This window comes from Branchiostoma floridae, chromosome 13, assembly GCF_000003815.2.
Source record: "Branchiostoma floridae strain S238N-H82 chromosome 13, Bfl_VNyyK, whole genome shotgun sequence".
NCBI lineage: Eukaryota > Metazoa > Chordata > Leptocardii > Amphioxiformes > Branchiostomatidae > Branchiostoma > Branchiostoma floridae.
Window position 1 is genome coordinate 15,829,657 of NC_049991.1, and position 17,491 is coordinate 15,847,147.

Genomic DNA, 17,491 nt, shown 5'->3' on the forward strand with positions numbered 1-17,491 from the left:
TTCAGGCGGAGTTGAGGAGTGTTGTTGACTGTTGTTGTGACGAGCCAGGTGTGCTCCGCCAGGTAACTCAAACTATGTCATTACGCATGCGTACATCTCATACCCACCGCAACCAGGCGAGAAAGATACTCTATAAGTTCTTCCGACTTTTCACCTGCCTCTGTGTGAATATAAAACCATTCTTGAAACCAGATTTTTAAATGTACATATTTATGTTACTTTGAGTTATCTTTTTTTGCATATAAATGCCATATGATTGTCGGAAATTTGAGTAAAGCGAAGTTATGACAGTACGTTTGTTGGTGGTACTCTATCACGTGATGATTCTAAACCCAAGATGGCGGCAGAATTATCATTTGGTGAGTGAGGTTCAGTGTTGTGGGCGGTACCGTGCGTTTTTTCTCCACTTTCACGGCATGGATCTGTACCATTTTACTGACAACCTTGTCCTTTTTAGGTTCCGTGCCGGCGCTGTACCGGGAGGTGTATGACATCGTGTGCCCGTCGGGGCAAGAGAGCAGGGTGGACCGAGAAGTGTTCGTCAAGCTGCTGATGAAGTCCAATCTTCCCAAACAGACTTTGAGTTCTGTAAGTCTTCTTCCCCTTTCATGAAAATACCAGCCTCCTCCAAAGTGTTGCTAGCATGCACTATATGAGTCAAAGTATCATGAAACTGAAGAAGTGAAGACAGGAATTGCTGCATTGGTGACAAGTGTTGCTCTAAATATATTTCCCTTCCGTTATGAAAGTTGCGTGCAAAGGGGGCGCTCAGAAAGTTGGACTTTTATCAACTGAACTTTGGTCCAAGCATGAGACTAGCGAGCTGTGCCAATAACTCACTACCCTTTGCACATCCTGGAAGGTTGAAAGAAAAAACTTTCTTTCGGGTTGACAGGAAAGAGGACGTTTGATGATTGCTTTATTGTAGCGTGACATCGATTTGGGACTTCCTGGCCCCACCCCCTTTTTGCTGCGAAAATGGCTAACAGACCCAAGGTGGTTGGTAAATACTGGGACGTCGAAGTCTTTTGCCAGCACAGAAGATATAATTTATGTTTCCCAGTGGCTACGTTGCTCCCCATCTGCCAATGATTATGACCACAGTAGGAGAGCCAAGTGTTGTGGCCGTCAGGTTGACCTACATTTCGCAACGGAAGCTCCATGGGATGGGAAATATATCTCCCATTTAGGTCGCCATCTGTTGGTGGCCATGACCCTTCACAGCAGGCAATGTGTAGCTGGTACAGTGCATGTCATCCATGCATATTTTCCATACTTAAGTTGACCTGGCTGTCATATTTTACGAGCTTATCATAGATGGTAGGTAGGCTGCTGCATGGCTGTGGAGTCATCTGAGCTCAGGTTCCTAATAGCTTCTCACCCCTAGTGTGACCCCAAGGCAGTTCATTGACCTCCAGTGTCAACGAAGTGGTTCCATCATTTTGAACGCACTGTCTGTTTCTACATGATGTGTCACTGTGTATTTGCGGGAAAAACACTATTAGTTCAATATGAAAAAAAATGGTCCATGTGTCATCAATCGGCCACCAAGAGCTATTTGATTTTCAAACACTGTGATCATTCCATGAGACCTTGATCAGATTAGATACTGATGATATGATTATGGGGGTGGGGCATTAGGTTCAGTTACTAGCAGGTTGGGGACTGATGGTATGAGTGTGGAAGTAGCAACCTTATGGGTCAAAAAACAAGCCTGCAGCCCTGCAAGCCAAAAAAGAATTTAGATTGTAGAAACGAACTTGAATAATTTTGCAATCTCACATCTACATCTACATCTACGTAATACTGGGCAATGCCCCTCGCGGGACTGAAAGAGTTCAGACTTGGTATTATGTATCACACCATGGAGGTTAAAATCAACCTCCTTGATCGCACATTGCAGAAAACACATATTTCAGGTAAGACTAATAGCAGTAAAGGCTAGTTTGACTTTGACTTCATGCTCGTGCATTAGCAATTTTTTGTTCTAACTGCCCTTGCAGTTGCGCTTTGAAATCCCCCTGCTTTATCATTTATGTCCTTTTGAAGTGCAAAAGTAGTCTGCTACTGTATTTTTAGCTATGACGTACAACCTGTAGAACAATGACCTTCCCACCTGTCAAATGTGATACGAGCCCCTCGGGATATGCTCAGCTGGGTGGTATTTTGGGAACCTTTGCCATCTTGACACCTAAGCCTGTATCAAGAACAGGCTTTTCTGATCATAAGTGTCTGAATCACAAGTGTCTGAAAGAAAACATGGCTGGAGCTTAAATATTGCCAAGCCATTTGGGACTTTTAGAGTCTTATACTGTAAAGATAGTTTTATTGATTTTTATGCAAGGAACCTGTGTAGATTTGTTGCTATATAGTCTAAAAATAAGCAAACCTGTGTCAGAGACCACAACCCATGTGTATTTGTAGAGGCCTATCGTAGTAGGCTATACCGTCACACCATCATGCAGTGTTTTCCATATAAGGTACTTCATCATTGGCAAGTGTCCCTAGGGTCCTGTTACCATGGAGATACCTGTCAATTAACTCATTAGCTATTTATTGTGTGGTGAAGGCAGTTGGTTCTGTTACAATATGATGCAATTATGGTCGGGAAGAGAGTAGCCCTCTAGGGAGTAATCAATTAAGTGTATTAATGTCGTAACACAGTGCTTTTACTGTGTCTTTATTGTCAAATAATCACTGTAATAGGGGTGTTTGTCAATAATATGAAGTATGTTTAAAATGTTATTACAAGCGCATTGCATGGTACATTCTGTGCCAGAAGCTGGGCACATTGTAAATGCAGGTGTGGGTAATATTTGATAGAATACTGTAAATGCAGAAATATTCGCGGTGGATTAATGTTCGTGGTTTTTGCGGCGACCACTTCACCACAAACTTACATCCACCGCGAACATTTTACATTTTACATCTGTAAAGGTATTAGACTGCAGTCGATGGTGTTACCACGAAATTAAAACCATCGCGAAAAGTCATTTTTCCCGCTACCACAAAATTAAATCCCTGCGAACTTAAATGCATTTACAGTACTGTACCCTTGTTTGAAAGCTTGTGCATGGGTCATTTGATGATCACATATGATTACTTGAGTTAGGGCACTGTTGACATGTTTGTATTAGATCTGGGATGCAGTAGACAACAAATCAGGCTACCTGACCAGAAACGGGCTGTACAAGGCACTGGCTCTCACGGCTATGGCTCAGCAGGGCAAGAACATAGAGGATGGGGACAAGATACTGGAGAATTTTGGAGACCAAGGTAGGAACTAAAATTATACAGAATAGTAAATGCTAGAAGGTAAGTCGCTTAAACAATCTCTCAAATTCCTGTAACATATAATTTTGTGATAAATGTGTGCTTTCTTAGTTTTGTATGGTTCATAGATTCGATGCCCAGCTTTTCTGGTTTTTGATATGGGTCTGTTGAAGGTTTATTGAAAATAATGAAAAAAAATGGTTCTTGCAATCCTTGCATTATAATCTTTATTGCAACCTCATGCCCGAGGGCTAATTGCAAAAATACATGTATGAAAGTACAATGATGATAATAATGATACTGAATTGTATACAATAACAAAGTGGACATTAACTAGTATCATTAAGTGAAATAGGGGTCATCAACTAGTGATACATCTAGTCTAAAATGAATGCTATTGGGTTTGATTTCTTTTCTGTACATATCAACCTTTTTGTAAGATATGTATTTCCCTGTAACACCGTATTTCTCTGTATTTTCTATGATAATACATTCTTGAATAACCTGTTGAAATTTCAGAGCTCCCCCGCCCAGCCTTGGGTGACCTGACCGACCTGAAGACCCTGAGTATAAAGGTCCGTCGGGAGCGGAACCCGTGTGTGCTGGGCTACAGGTTCATGGAGCTCATCGAGCTGGATGCCATCGAGGTGGATCTCATACCGGAGAAGAAGGGCCTCATTCTGAAACATGTGGAATATGAAGTCTCAAGTAGGGTAAGTCTTTAAAGTCATGACTTTATCTGTCGCATGTAAGTCAACTGTGAAGATGTTGTATATAGTAGAGTGGACTCATCTTACAGATACCTTTCATACTGCAGTCATCCCTCAGTAAGACATCTGGAGCCAAATAGTTCAAGTTTCTGAACTTTTATTCAGCCTTATGACTGTGAAGATGACTGTTGCTGAACTTTTAACATGGTTGAAACCCATAGCAAACATTCCTTATGATACCTGTGGATACATAACAGATTTTCTTTAGGAATTGCTCACATTTAGTCACTGCAAATCTAACCCCCATGACCCAATCTACCCCCAATGTTTATTTTTGAACTAAAAGTTAAAAGCATCCTGGCACTAGTCTCCAGCTAGCCTGGAATGGATTGTAGGGATCATCTGTCTGACAAACACCATTACTTTACTTCCAATGCTAAATGTAGGCAGGGCTGTATACATTGATTTGATATTTTTGTTATTGTATAGATACATTGTTACTGGTATCTTGTTTGTTGTTGTGACAATCTCTGACACCACTGAGCTGGTAATACTGACTTCCTGTTGCAAGTTCAGTGTGCTGATAATTGTTTATCTGCTCTGATCCAGGATCCTTCAATATCCTGGCTTTGTATCAGAGACTCGACTGAAAAGGAAATGGATGAAATGTACTAGGAAAACAAATTTCCTGCTGTGTAGATACTTTCAAGTCAGAAAAAAAAATGTAGCAACAAAGAATGTTGCAATGAAGAATGTTTCAAATTTGGTGTAACAGAAAAGTTTTTCAAGTTCAAAAATTCTGTCCCACATTCTTGCTAGTACACCTATGTCCATGGAACTAAACATTCCGAAAAGTGGATCTTGTATTTTCCAAAGCAAGCAAAGAAGGCAAGAGGTCCCAGACCCTTTGTATATAACCCAGCACCTTGCTACAGTGTATTGTTGTTAAGTACGGGGCTGTCCTTGCCTGATTGACTCTGGTAAAACGAGGCATGGTACTTACGAGGTCCTCATGGACACCCTCCAACCACTTCAGGAAAATCTTCAAAGCCATTAGCTGACCCAACCTCAAGATTTTTTATCCCCAGATATGTATTATGCAAGATGTGCATGTATCGACCTCTGTGTCTATGGCATTGATCTGTTTTGGTACACTTTTCTTTAAATTTTATTGACCAAAGCAAGGAGGTTATATAATCTCCTTGGCCAAAGTGCCTAAACTGAAAACACCCTTGTTACAGTTATTTAGGCAAATCATATTGATGTAAAATGTGAGTGACAGTTCATGAAAAGTGCCCAAAAGGTCAATGAACTCTTGGCCTTGTAGTTGTGCACCTGTTTTGTTGCTGTTTTATGTTATTCATTGAGATAATCTGTTTGCCTGTTGTCAAAGCTTGATCTAATTACCAATGGGTTATGCAATAGTAAACTCAGGTGGTTTGTCAGGTATTGTTTCTTGTGTTTCAACATGTTAGCATCCTGTTACACTAACCACAGAGTTTGATCTTGCTTTAAGTATTGTTGTCCCACTTACATGGTCATAGGTTATCCAACATGGCTATATTCTAGCTCTACAGGTTATGTTACAGATCTGACTGTGTTTGTGTTGTGTGGGAACTTTAAAATATTTTGTCAGAGAACAATAGACAAGTTGCTGGAGGGGCAGAGATACCTGAATATTCTGATATAAATCATTGCTTGCCTAAGATTTGTTATGTATAAAACACTGAGATTTTTCAAACGTACATACACATGTATATTTTGACTTTGCCAATTTATGAAATGAAATGTTTTTTTTTCTAAACTGATTTATCTTTATTTTCATTACAGAGATACAAGAGCAAAGTACTAAGAAGGTATAACGACTTTGTAGCATTCCAAGAACTCTTGCTTGTCCGGTTTCCCTACCGTATGGTTCCCCGTCTACCACCCAAGAAAATGATCGGAGGTAAGACAATACTGAGATGTTTGTGTAACTTTCATGTCTCTATAGTATATTCTTCCACAGGAGAGTCAAGTCAATATAGTTATGATGTATGTTTCAAATTACAAGGAGATTGAAAAGAAATTGCTCAGACTCACAAAATTCGGATGTGGTGTAGTCTTGATACCTTCAGCTGTTGCAACAGAAGTACTTTCTAACACTTCTTTCACCGTGGCATTCACTTTCATGGGCTGTATTATTGCTAAGTTGGATTTCTGAGAGATTGTGTTGAGGAACATGCAGATGGTTTGTCCAATCAAGTCTGTTCCTCTCTGCCATTTCTGTCAAACACTCTTTCCTTGTAGTTAACCTGTATTGGAAACACACATACAGTTCTGCACATTATCTTCTCTTTACCCTTTCCCTGTCCATCTCACTGTGGGCTAGCTCTTAGGTAAGGCACTTTTCTCCCTCTTTCCTTCTGCACTTCAAAACCAACACTGTAAAATCCTTTTCTAGCACCCTCTATTGATGTATCTTTGCTCTTACAGTTCCTCATACTCTTGCGCAATTAAATGATATCAATGTCTTTCCAGGTTTGGTTTTGAAAGAGTTTATGTGAAAATGACTATTAGAAGCGATCAACTTCAGCTTTAGACTTACACTGGACAGTATTCTTACTGTAACTACTGAAAGCCTCTTTCAACTTTCTTCAAGGATTATAGTTTTATCTTATCATGTTCATGAAATTCCCGACCCTCTGTATTATTTACTAATAGTTTGACTGCATATCTTTTATCTATAGCGGACAGAGAGTTCATTGAGGGGAGAAGAAAATCCTTGAGACGCTTCTTGAACCTGGTAGCGAGGCATCCATCTTTTTCTGAAGAGTCCCTTTTGAAATTCTTCCTTACATTCAATGGGGCTGTAAGTATCTCTTAATCAATAGATAAGATATAATGTGACATTTCTGCTGTATTAATTTTTCTGATATACGTATGTAGAAAGATATTCTTGTTGTTGACATATCTTTGTTTACTTGTTTGCTGTTGACAGGATATGCAACATGTTATCAAAGTTCAGTTCCGGGGTATTCCAGATGAGTTTGTTACCAGTCCTCTGGCCGTCCAAGCCAAGGTGGGCTGGTGTCTTGTTTCACTTATAGTACACATCAGGACGTTCTTGATGTAGAAATCAATTTGATGTATTTATTGTACTTTGAAAGACAGAGGATAACCAATTTCTAAAGTTGCAAGAAGTCCTGAATGTTTGCAATTATTATGCCATAAGAATGTGTCTTTTGTGTCATTTTCATACAGGACTGTTTAGCCAAATGTTGTAGGGTTGATGCAAGTTAGGATTATACCATGGTTACCATTGACCAATCAAGGACAAGTTCTAATGTTAAAGTGCAGTTGCCAAGTTTTTTGAGCTTTTGCATAGATGGTGATAAGTCTAAGAACTGTTTTCTATCTTTCACGCAGGATCTTGTACCGATGGACACACAAGTACAGTTCAGCAACAGTCGTGACTTCATCCGCATTCTCTTCAACAGTATCTCCCACATCAAGGGGGTGTCAGATCGCATGGTGGCCAGGTCTACAGGTCAGGTCTTCAGTTTCCCATACTCCTCATGATCTTGTACCACCTACCTATCTACCTAGTCCCTTGACCTCCAGGTTGTTAAGGGGACAAGGTAGACGATCGAGATTTGTCTCCAGACTTGTCGCTCCATCTCTCTTGCTGCAGATACCATCTTACAATTCAGGCTGCACCATCTTTTTGAGCCATAGTATAAGATATCTTTGTTCGTAACCAAAAGTACGGTCAATCTTTCTGGGTGTTAGCTAAACAAGTAATGGCAACAGGCAAATAGTAGTGGACAACCCCAAGAAAAACTGTACATTCTCACGCCACATCTTAAAAGACACTGTAGCTGCATGGTTCCCATTTTATAGGACTTTATTCAAGCCCACAACCAATCACAACAAAGCAATGGCAATACATGTACATTTGTTGTTTCGGATTATAATACAGTCAAACCTGTCTATAGCGGCCACTCAAGGGACCGGACAAATGTGGCCACTATAGACAGGTGGCCTCTGTATAGAGGTGGCAACTTGTAGATAAAATACCCAAGGGACCGACAAAAAGTGGCCACTATGGACAGGTGGCCCCTCTGTAGAGGTGGCCCCTAATACAGGTTTGACTGTATAAGACTTTTTCCATTATTGCCACATGATGTAATGACAGTTCCTTTTTTCTATTTTCTGATTGTAAATTTCTCATACCAAAAATTCTCTAACTCCTCTCTTCCAACTGTATATAGGACTGGCAGCAGACATGTTGATATTTGGGAAGGAACTGAGTGTTATGGCCAACGACCCCCCTGCTCTCTCCTCCTGGTCGTGTGGTTCGATAGACACCTGGTCACACCTGCAGAACGGCTTCAAGAGCCTGTCAGTGGAGTTTGGGGTTTTAGCTGACAAGTCTCAGAAACAGGTTAGCATCTTTTTTCAAGCATCTCCATATAACATCAATATACAGACTTTATTTGCAAACTCATGTAAGAATGCTAATTGCAATGGCACTTTGTATCACTGTCAACCCTAATGAGCGTTCAATCTGTTGATGTTTGAAAGTTGATAAAACATCTTATGTTACTACAGGCACATATGGAGGATGACTGCTTAGTGGAACAACTTCAGTACTTCTTGGACTTGTTGACTTCATACAAGGTACAGTCCATCATCAATGGTTTCACTCTTTCAGGCCTCATACCACAAGTCTTAATTTGTGTCCTGCTTGTAGACCTGAGAAACACAAGATATCATAAGAAAGAGTATGGAAATGTAAATGAATTTCTTGTGTTTCCCTATCCTCAATCCTGTAATTTCGTTACATGATTGATGCAGAAAGCTATAAACAGTTGAAGAGTTGTTTTCTTTCCTTTTATTTTGCTGCCCCAGGACTTGTGTGATCGCCATGAGAAAGGTGTGTTGTCAGATCATCAACGTGCGCTCCAGAAGATGGGGCAGATGAAGAAAAGGAAAATGTCAGCAACGATACAGGGCAAGGAACAGGTCTGCACCAATCCAAAAATACATTACTTTATTGTCTGTTCTGTTTCCCTAAGTTTTCATTGGTCAGATCTGTATTTCTTGGTTTAGACATGTATGACTTTTTATGTTATCTAGAGTCTAGGGTTTGCTAGTTATTGCCATGTTGACCTAGTACCATCAAAAGGGGTCTCTTTGCGATCATTGAACTTGTCTCATTTAAAAAAAGAAAAACTGTTCTCGTTTAATGATCTTATATTGCACTTTCTTCTAGACTGCTCTAGTGGAACAGTTGGAGGCCAGGATTATAGAGGTAAGGTTAATGATTATGTCTTCACACATATGATTTATGTAGCATGGTGTGAATTTCTTTATGTACAATGATATGATCACTATATTCAAATCATATGTACCTTATTCATTCTTGTGCTATCACATGCTCTTACAAATTTGGAAGTTGTAGGCATAATTTTCTGACTTGAATCCAAGGAGGACGATGGTGAACATATGCCCAATGATTTTCAAAGTGGTTTCAGCATTATATGAATGATGGGCACTTCATCCTAATGTCACAGGTACTCATGCAGACTGTTCAGCTAAGAGACTTTTGATAAAGTGGCTGTAAATGTATTTCAAGACCCTGCACTTTTGCAGCTAATTGAAAGTGTAAATGTACTGAGGGAACAGATTAAGCAATGGTGTTAATGGATAACAAGGCTTTTTTTAACAACCTCGATGCATACTATCACTGCCAACAGTTCAGTGACTGTATGCCACCTTCCTCAAGGCAATACTGAGTGGTTCTATTTCACACCGCAGCTAGGTTTTGCTGTTTTCCAAGCAGAGGTTGAGTAGCGGGGATTAGTAATGGCCCAGATCTTAACCAGCTCACTCCCTTCCGTTTTGAAGCAGAGGTGAGGGGAGCGAGCCGTTAAAAATCCCGGCCACTACTAATCCCCACGACCCAACCTCTGCTTGGAGAATAAAGTTTCACTGCTAGGAGCCTTGTTATACAGTGACTTTCCAACATGATGAAATAACTTACTGTATTTTTGGTCTACAGCAAGAGAGTGAGATCAACAACATGGAGAACCGAAACTACTTCTCCCTGCACTGTGTGCACATGGAGACCCAGCTCATACACGCTAACATGGAGCTCCTGGTTAAAATCATGGAGGGGCTGCTCAGTACACAGGTCAGAGGTCACCAGGAGGTCAGTACCCTTTCTCTTCTTACAACTGTCTTTGCTGTTGAAAGTTAGAGATGGTTTTCTTGGTACAGATAATGTGATGAGTATAACTACTGTGACTTTACCAAGTAGGAAGTTATCAAAAAAGTTTGCCATGTCCTTTAGAAAAAAGATTAGGATAACCTAGCTGGGCCAGGAAAAAAATCAAAATGACTTTTTTGGTTCAGTTTTATATTATTTTTTGTTGCTTTTGGCCCCCACATTGACAGTACATGGTTTGTATGTGTACTCTTAATTTGTGTTGATTTATCTCTTTGCATCATTGCAAACTTTTACAGAAAACATATATGTTGGTGATTTAGAAATCTACTGGCAGTTTGCTTCCAGAAGTTTTTTCCATATTGAAAAAGCTAATTAGACCATGAGCACATTATGTTGTATTTTGTTTTTGAGATGTTTCATTGTTGCTGAAAGCATTTTTTCCTTCAACAGCTGGCACAAATGTGGGAGAACATAGCACCAAAGATCAAGACCCTGATCCCACCGTCCGCAAAGTCACCGAGCACGTCCCCCGGCACATCCCCCACGTCCGAAACAGCGCCGTCGTCTTTTCGGTAGAACCAGTTATCATATTTAGGCCTTTGGTAGCATCACCATAGTCTGTATCCTACCCTCTCCTTTCAGCCTGGTTCCATTTGGTACATCATATAACATGGCACAGACCTTTTATATCTAAATTAGAGTTGATCAGCCGTTCATGCTTAGCTACAGAACCATATTATTTTTGTCATTACTAGATAGAATCAGGAGAAAGCAATAAACTTTTACATGTAACACGTAATCAGGATGGTGCTACTGAAATTACTGTAGTTAAAATGAACACAATAACCAGTACAGGATTCACGCTGTTGTTTGTGAAACTTACAAAGCTACATGTATATAGTTTCTGAAAACAGAAATGCTCAAGTGACAGATGTGGAAGATGTAGGAAAGGTAATACATGTCATAGTGTGCTATGCCTGTTGGCCTGGATGCCAGTCTTGTTCCCTGCCAACAAGGGATAGTGATTAAAAAGAGTGGACTAAAGCTTAAGGTCTTACTGCACTTGGGGTACCGGTGTGGCACTGTGGGGGGTGTTTACTGTGGCATTGTTGTGTTATTTTTGCCGATTTTTATAAACTAGATATTGTGTAATATGTAAGAGTATGACTTAGAAGACAACAAAGCACACAAAACATAAGACAATTGGGTCTTCATCTCTGAAATTCGTTGAGTAATCTTTCGAAGCCCGCAGTGCTGCACCGGTGCCGCAAGTGCAGTGAGATAAGACGTATGGCTGACATCCAGGCTATCCATATGTACAGAGTTAATGTGAAAGACAATAGTTGTTAGTGGATATGTAGGTTCACCGGTGGTTTGTCATTCTTGCTTCAAATCATTTGACTCACAGGCAGGAACTCAAACAAAGTGTGGCTAGTCACTTACCAAGCTTGGATGAATTGAATTTGAAATATCACACCTCAATTCTAATTGACTACAAGTGGTTTTAGGGGCATTGTGTAAAATGTTTAGTACTTGCCCATGATTTAAAATGATATAAAACATATCTATTCCTATGTTTTCTGCCATGTCCAGATTTAGGTAGATAGCATACACTTTCTTACTTTTTGGACTGTACCACTGAAAGGAGAGGGGTAGTCATGGTGTCATGCCCATATTTGCTGGTCAAATGAAATTGTGATACAGAAATTGTACATATATTTGATAGATACAATTGTGTATGTATACTTGAAAATTTTACCAGTAGTTATTGAACCTCTAGCATCCGTCATGTTTATAACATATCTTTGCCAATATCTATGTTCAAACCAAAGCCTACATGGCATAATTGTGCCTTATGATTCAACAAAGCTATCTGATTTACTGGTAAACTTCTTAGTACAAATATATATTATGTTTGTTGTCAAAAAGATATCATTAGTTAGAAGTGTTGACTGGCTCTTTGAGAGCCATCAGAAGCCTCGAATGTGTAACAATACATACATGTACATGAAACAATTAAGTATAGAATACTTTGAACCAATCAGCACCATGACTCGCACATCCTCTCTTATGATTTTCCTGGTTCATATTCAGAACACATTTGTATGAGCTGTAACATGTGATTACATGTTGGAGAAAAGATTTTGTTTGAATATTGTACAAATGTAAGAAGCAATAATTGAGAAATATGGTATAACATCTGCTAAGTTCTATGGATTTGATTTCTTAAAAAAAAGAATAAGCTATGATTACCAAATGTTGCACTTGGTCAGCAATTTTTTGGTCTTTTATCAACTTTTGGGCATTCTTGAATCTGAATATAAATCTTGTGAGGATCAGCAAATACCATGTCCAGAAACTATGATACCTGCATCACAGTGGTTGTCTTTGTTTTTTTGTTGGTTTTGATTTAAAAAAGACTGAAGTAAACAGTTGTATTGTGACAAATGTTGTGAAAAAGACCTCTTGATTGGCAAAGTGAGTTGAGCTGTCATGGTTTTACCAAGGAGTCTTAAACTTTTAAGCTCCTTTTATTAGCTTCCATAGGAGGATTTCTGTACTTTTTTTTGCTCATAATACACTTGCTGACATGAGGTAGTTATTGTCCCTTCTGGGGTAAGCTAATAAGTTGCATATGCTGTATTGGGTTCTTTTTGGTCACTTATTTGAGAAGGAAAAAAAAGGAGCAACTTCATGTACATTTCTACATCAAAACATTAAGGGTAAAATGATATCCTAATCGTGAGAGTAACAAAAGTAGTCAAGCTCGAACCTTAAGCTTTTCCAAAAATGTTTCAGAGCCCTGTGGCCTGCAATCTTGCTGAATTTTTAATTTGCTCAGCCTGTTCACATAGAGAATGTACTGTGGATTTTTTTTTTTTTTTTTTTTGTTCACATGAGATATTTGGAGGGGGGGTCAAAACAAGAAAGCTAACACTGAAGTGTGGCGGTATTTAAAAGAAATATACTTCGGGGAAACACTCGTGAAGACTGCAATTTTTATTTAGATCGCCAGGACTGCTGGAAAGCTCACCAGCAAGGGACAGGTGGCACCTGTTTTTCAGTGTTCTGATAGAGGTACATGGTTGGAAATGCTGTAATGTGTAGGTGACAAGGTCTGGGCTTGCATGCCTATCATCAATCGCTGTCAACTAAATCCGCAGTTAGATACGGTTCAGGTGACGGATCATAAATTTCATACTTTCTCGAGAACGTGCTAAGCGTGTCCGCTAATGAAACGATGTGACATGGCTGTTGGTTCGACAGTTTGCTGAGGGAGTGAGGTTACTCTTTATGGACGGCGATTTTCCATCAGCCGTTCTGGAGCGAATTGATTTGTCGGCTGTACGTCAAAGAAGGGGACAAACTGACCTCGGATGTAAACGAGCCCTCTGGAAGTCTCCCCACGTCTTCGGTGGAAGCTTGTTCAGGCATACATTGTACATCATTTATAGTCGTATAAACACATGCAGTTCAATGAGATAAATGGTATAGTAATGGTTTTGAAGGTTTAAATTTTCCATGGCATGCCCTGATGCATTCACGAACTCAAAAGAAACGTCGGTACATCTAGCCTTAAATTTGTATATTTTTTTTTTAATTCCCTTGCACATAACCGGCATTAGTTGAAAATGCATGTGCCGAATCCCCGGTTGGGGCCAAAGCCAGACAGGTAACTCCCACCTCTAACGTTACTGTACCGTGAAGGGCGTTTTACAGAAAATCCTTGAGCCGAGAATATAATCATGTGTCACGAATACTAGTAGGCACCTGTAGAAATGGTGAACAGCAGGGGTGGAAAATTCACGTACAGGTACGGTGCAGGTCCAGAGGATCAGGACCTGAACCAGGACCTAATTGTTTGTGAAAACTTGTGAATACTCAAAGCGATGGTCCATTTCACTACAAAGCCAAAGGATTTTGTTTGGTGGAGTATCCGACGTCCACTGGCGTTTAAACCAACTGCCTTCGTTGTGGACCAAGTTTGACCTTGGTTTGACTATATGAACTTGATAAAATTACTATGAACTGTCCTCTAATTCGCTCTGGTTATTTTCTTGGAATATAAGCCCCAAACACGTAAACACCTGACGTCGGTGTTATATCTGATCATTACCTAATCGGTCCAAAATCCGGTCTACTGATTTTTCAGGTACGGTTATTCTGGACCGATCCAATAAGAAAAACCGGTTTTGTACCGGTACCCCTTACCGGGGAGTACCAAACCACGAAGCCTGGTAGAGGCTACCGGTACCCACCCCTAGTGAACTCAGCGGTAGGAACAGAGCACGCTTTGACACCTGTTTTCCCCATGAATGAGGTGGTTCTGTGTTGACGAAACATTGAGAGAAAAGACGAAATCGGATCGGCCACGTTCAATTTTGTCAGACAAGGCCAGAGACAACGTGGCACTGTTGAACGACGGTTCCAGTTGGCTGAAAATAAAGACACGTGCCACGTTGTAGTCGTGCCTTTGTCCCTGAATTTGTTATGGTCGTGTAGGTGTTAAGGGTCTCGGCGCTCCACATCCGTTATGTTATATGTCCTGCGGCTGTGGCACGACTAATCACCCTTGTTTATGACTCACTGGAGAAGAATGGAAGCACCTTTAAAAGGACAGGTAGCGGTATGAGCTCACTGAAACAGGCGACGCAGCGTGAGACAGGTAGACTCCAATCACACGCAAACATTTCTGTGGGATTACGTCACCGCCATTACCTCACGTACGGCGTCCCGCACACCTGTTTGCAGTGCCGCTATTGGCTGGACCGGACAAGTGTGGTCTGGGCTAGCTGCAACCAGAGCGGACCCCCTTTCTGTGTTCTTAATAAAAGAAGAAAAGAAAAGGGCGCGAAACATCAATAAGTACTCCACTCGGTGTAGTGTTTCAAAGTTCTTCAAAAAAGCGCGCGCTCATTGGATGAAATTCCCATTCAACGTGTTCAATGGGCAACTTTCAATGGGCGCAATTTTCTAATTGTCGCCTATGAATTAGGCAACAGAACGAAGAAAACACGAAAACAGCAGGCTACACTTTTAGTGCAAGTAATTGCGTACGGTATTTTCATATGCAGATCAATATTTGTCTGTGATTGTTTAGCTTCAGAAACTTGACAGACTGCTCGCTACTGCTAAACAAGGTGACGTCATGCTTCCCAGGCGTCGGGGCAGAGGGCAGTAATACGGCGCAGATATCCCTCCGCGAAATCTATAAAAACGTCTCAATCATAAAGGATAGTGATTGAAATGCGTACATTTTCTCGATAGGAAAAATAAAGGATAGTGGTATATATTTTTGACATCATTTGTTGAAGAGTGTGGTATTGGCGTAAATGAGATATAAGGAATAAAGTAGTGCGTGCGGAAGTTTACCTAGCGTGGGTTGTAATCGGTCGTGCGTGGCCGTTGTACGTCCGGCTTTTACTTTGGCGCGATTTCGAATTCCAGGCCACAAGTTTTGGGCTCGGCTCTCCTCCGGCAGCTGTTTTGGTTTCCCAGCTGCTAAACTTGGGTCAGTTTGGCCCCTCTCTGCACCGCGACTCCCAGTTCCACGGCCGTGCGCCTGTTGTTCCGGTCAGACGACTTGACTTGCGATAAGCTCGAGTTCTTGTGGATTTGATCGTGTGGGAGGGCACGCACAAAACAACCAAACATGCTCAAGTTCGCCAGGACTCGCTTCAAGCGCGGAGCCACCGACGCCGAGAGGGAGAAGCTCAAGCAGGAGCTCTTCACCTTCAAGAAGGTAAGGCTGTTGTTGTTTTGCTGTGCTCGTGAAGACGCGGAGCGAGGGCCCCCGACTTGGGCGGCCGGCCGGGCTTCACACCGCTGCGAGATCTTGTTTCAGGATCAAGGAACGTGTCCCCCCGGAGTCGAACCCGGGTACCCCGCCCAGCCTCGCAGACCACTGCTGCTCGGCCGGGCGCACCCGGAAACTTTTCCTATCCTCCACGCACACAGGCACAACCAAACACGTAGTCTGCTGGCTCCTCGGGAAACATGGGGCCGAAATTTTCTTGCCCGTTATGTACGATCTTACATTTTGTCCACGTTACATGGCACAATGGTGCCTTTGTGTGTGTCAGTAGTGTGGCTTCCGTGTTGCATGTTGGAGTGTTGTGTAGCTCGTGCACAGCGCGACCGACCCCTGCACCACCAAACAGCTGCCAGCGTGTTGGAGCACTACAAACCCGCGTGCGACCAGACCAATTCATTACTACTCGTCAAATGCCACTTGGATCGATTGATAACACCATGGCGGATCCGAACCCATGTCCCCCGGCACTTACAGTGGTTCATGTTGGCACCCCCGGTTTACGTGACACACATTTCAACCAAGCAAGGATGTTTTGGTGCCGGTCAGGCAGGGTTTCTTTTGTGTGCAATCCGTCTTTCTGTACAAGCAAGTTGAACCACAGTGGCCCCAACCAAGAATGTTGGTAGTCAATATGGCATCCAGTAAATTACTCTCAGCGCTGTAACTTGAAAGACAGACAAGAAAGCAAGTCCCTGCATACAGACAGTAAGAATTACAAAGTAGAAGACCCCAGGCTGTCTAATTGTAGGTTAGGGCAACAATCCCCGAGAAAACCATCTAATCTTTTTTGTCGTGAACAGCCCAGCTGGAATAGCTGTGAGTGAAGGTAGAATTCCTCTTCCGGCAAACAGGAATGTTGCTCATATCCTAAAGTATTTCAGGAAATCCCAGGCATCAAGTATGTACACTCGGAGCTGGCCCACTTGTTACTGTGATGTTTAGCAACTCGTCTGGTCTTGTGGACAGAGGCTACGTCCTCAAACAATTCAGACAAGTCGTAGGAAGATTTTGTGAAGATAATTTCCTAGGTGTGGTCCCAGGGAGGTGCGAGTCAGTAGCATTGTTGGAGTAATTGCCCCTTGAATTGGTTTCTTAATTAATGGTTGTCAGTAATTCTCAGTCCCAACAGACAGTTTTGGGAATTGATAATGTCCAGTGGGAATCTGTACAACAGAGCATTAAATACAGTGGTAGCAAGTACAAAGAGTACCGTATGGCGGTTTGAAGGTGTACTTGTTCGGTGCGTTCGCAAACAACAACCACGCCCCCAACAGAACTTTGGCCCTCGTGTGTTCCAGACGGTGTTTTATGACTTTGACTTTTTGTGAGCGGTGTATTACATTGCACCATATGGCAAGTCGGCACACGTCAAGCAGACGTACGAATGCTACAAAAGAAATAAAAGTTGCAAAGTTAGTGTATATTTGAAGACCTTGAGTGGTAATTATCTTTTTGTAGCAGTTGGGTGCATCCAAACGT

At 41.4% G+C, this 17,491-nt stretch overlaps 2 protein-coding genes across 5 annotated transcripts in view; both read left to right on the forward strand.

Annotated features, from left to right (window-relative positions):
- Positions 1–291: 291 nt before the first annotated feature.
- LOC118429275 (sorting nexin-8-like) lies at positions 292–12,425 on the forward strand. The gene is made up of 14 exons (XM_035839755.1): positions 292–359; positions 458–588; positions 3,138–3,276; positions 3,793–3,986; positions 5,814–5,931; positions 6,713–6,834; positions 6,964–7,044; positions 7,392–7,512; positions 8,237–8,409; positions 8,577–8,645; positions 8,877–8,990; positions 9,241–9,279; positions 10,030–10,179; positions 10,648–12,425. The coding sequence occupies exons 1-14, from the start codon at positions 338–340 to the stop codon at positions 10,771–10,773; spliced, it is 1,599 nt and encodes a 532-aa protein (XP_035695648.1). The 5' UTR covers positions 292–337; the 3' UTR covers positions 10,774–12,425.
- A 3,163-nt stretch (positions 12,426–15,588) lies between these two features.
- LOC118428735 (lethal(2) giant larvae protein homolog 1-like) overlaps positions 15,589–17,491 on the forward strand; it is a 35,187-nt gene continuing 33,284 nt past the window's right edge. For all 4 annotated transcript variants that reach the window (XM_035838910.1, XM_035838913.1, XM_035838912.1 and 1 more), the window contains exon 1: positions 15,589–15,940. In XM_035838910.1, the coding sequence (XP_035694803.1) occupies positions 15,851–15,940 (90 nt within the window). In that variant the 5' untranslated portion in view covers positions 15,589–15,850. The remainder of the gene's footprint in view (positions 15,941–17,491) is intronic.

What these genes read in the sequence shown, in the direction of transcription:
- LOC118429275 (XM_035839755.1), top strand. Translation starts at nt 338, where the DNA reads ATGGCGGCAGAATTATCATTTG. An exon ending in GGCGGCAGAATTATCATTTG is followed by an intron (nt 360 to 457) that starts GTGAGTGAGGTT and finishes TGTCCTTTTTAG; the next exon opens with GTTCCGTGCCGGCGCTGTAC. An exon ending in AGGTCAGAGGTCACCAGGAG is followed by an intron (nt 10,180 to 10,647) that starts GTCAGTACCCTT and finishes TTCCTTCAACAG; the next exon opens with CTGGCACAAATGTGGGAGAA.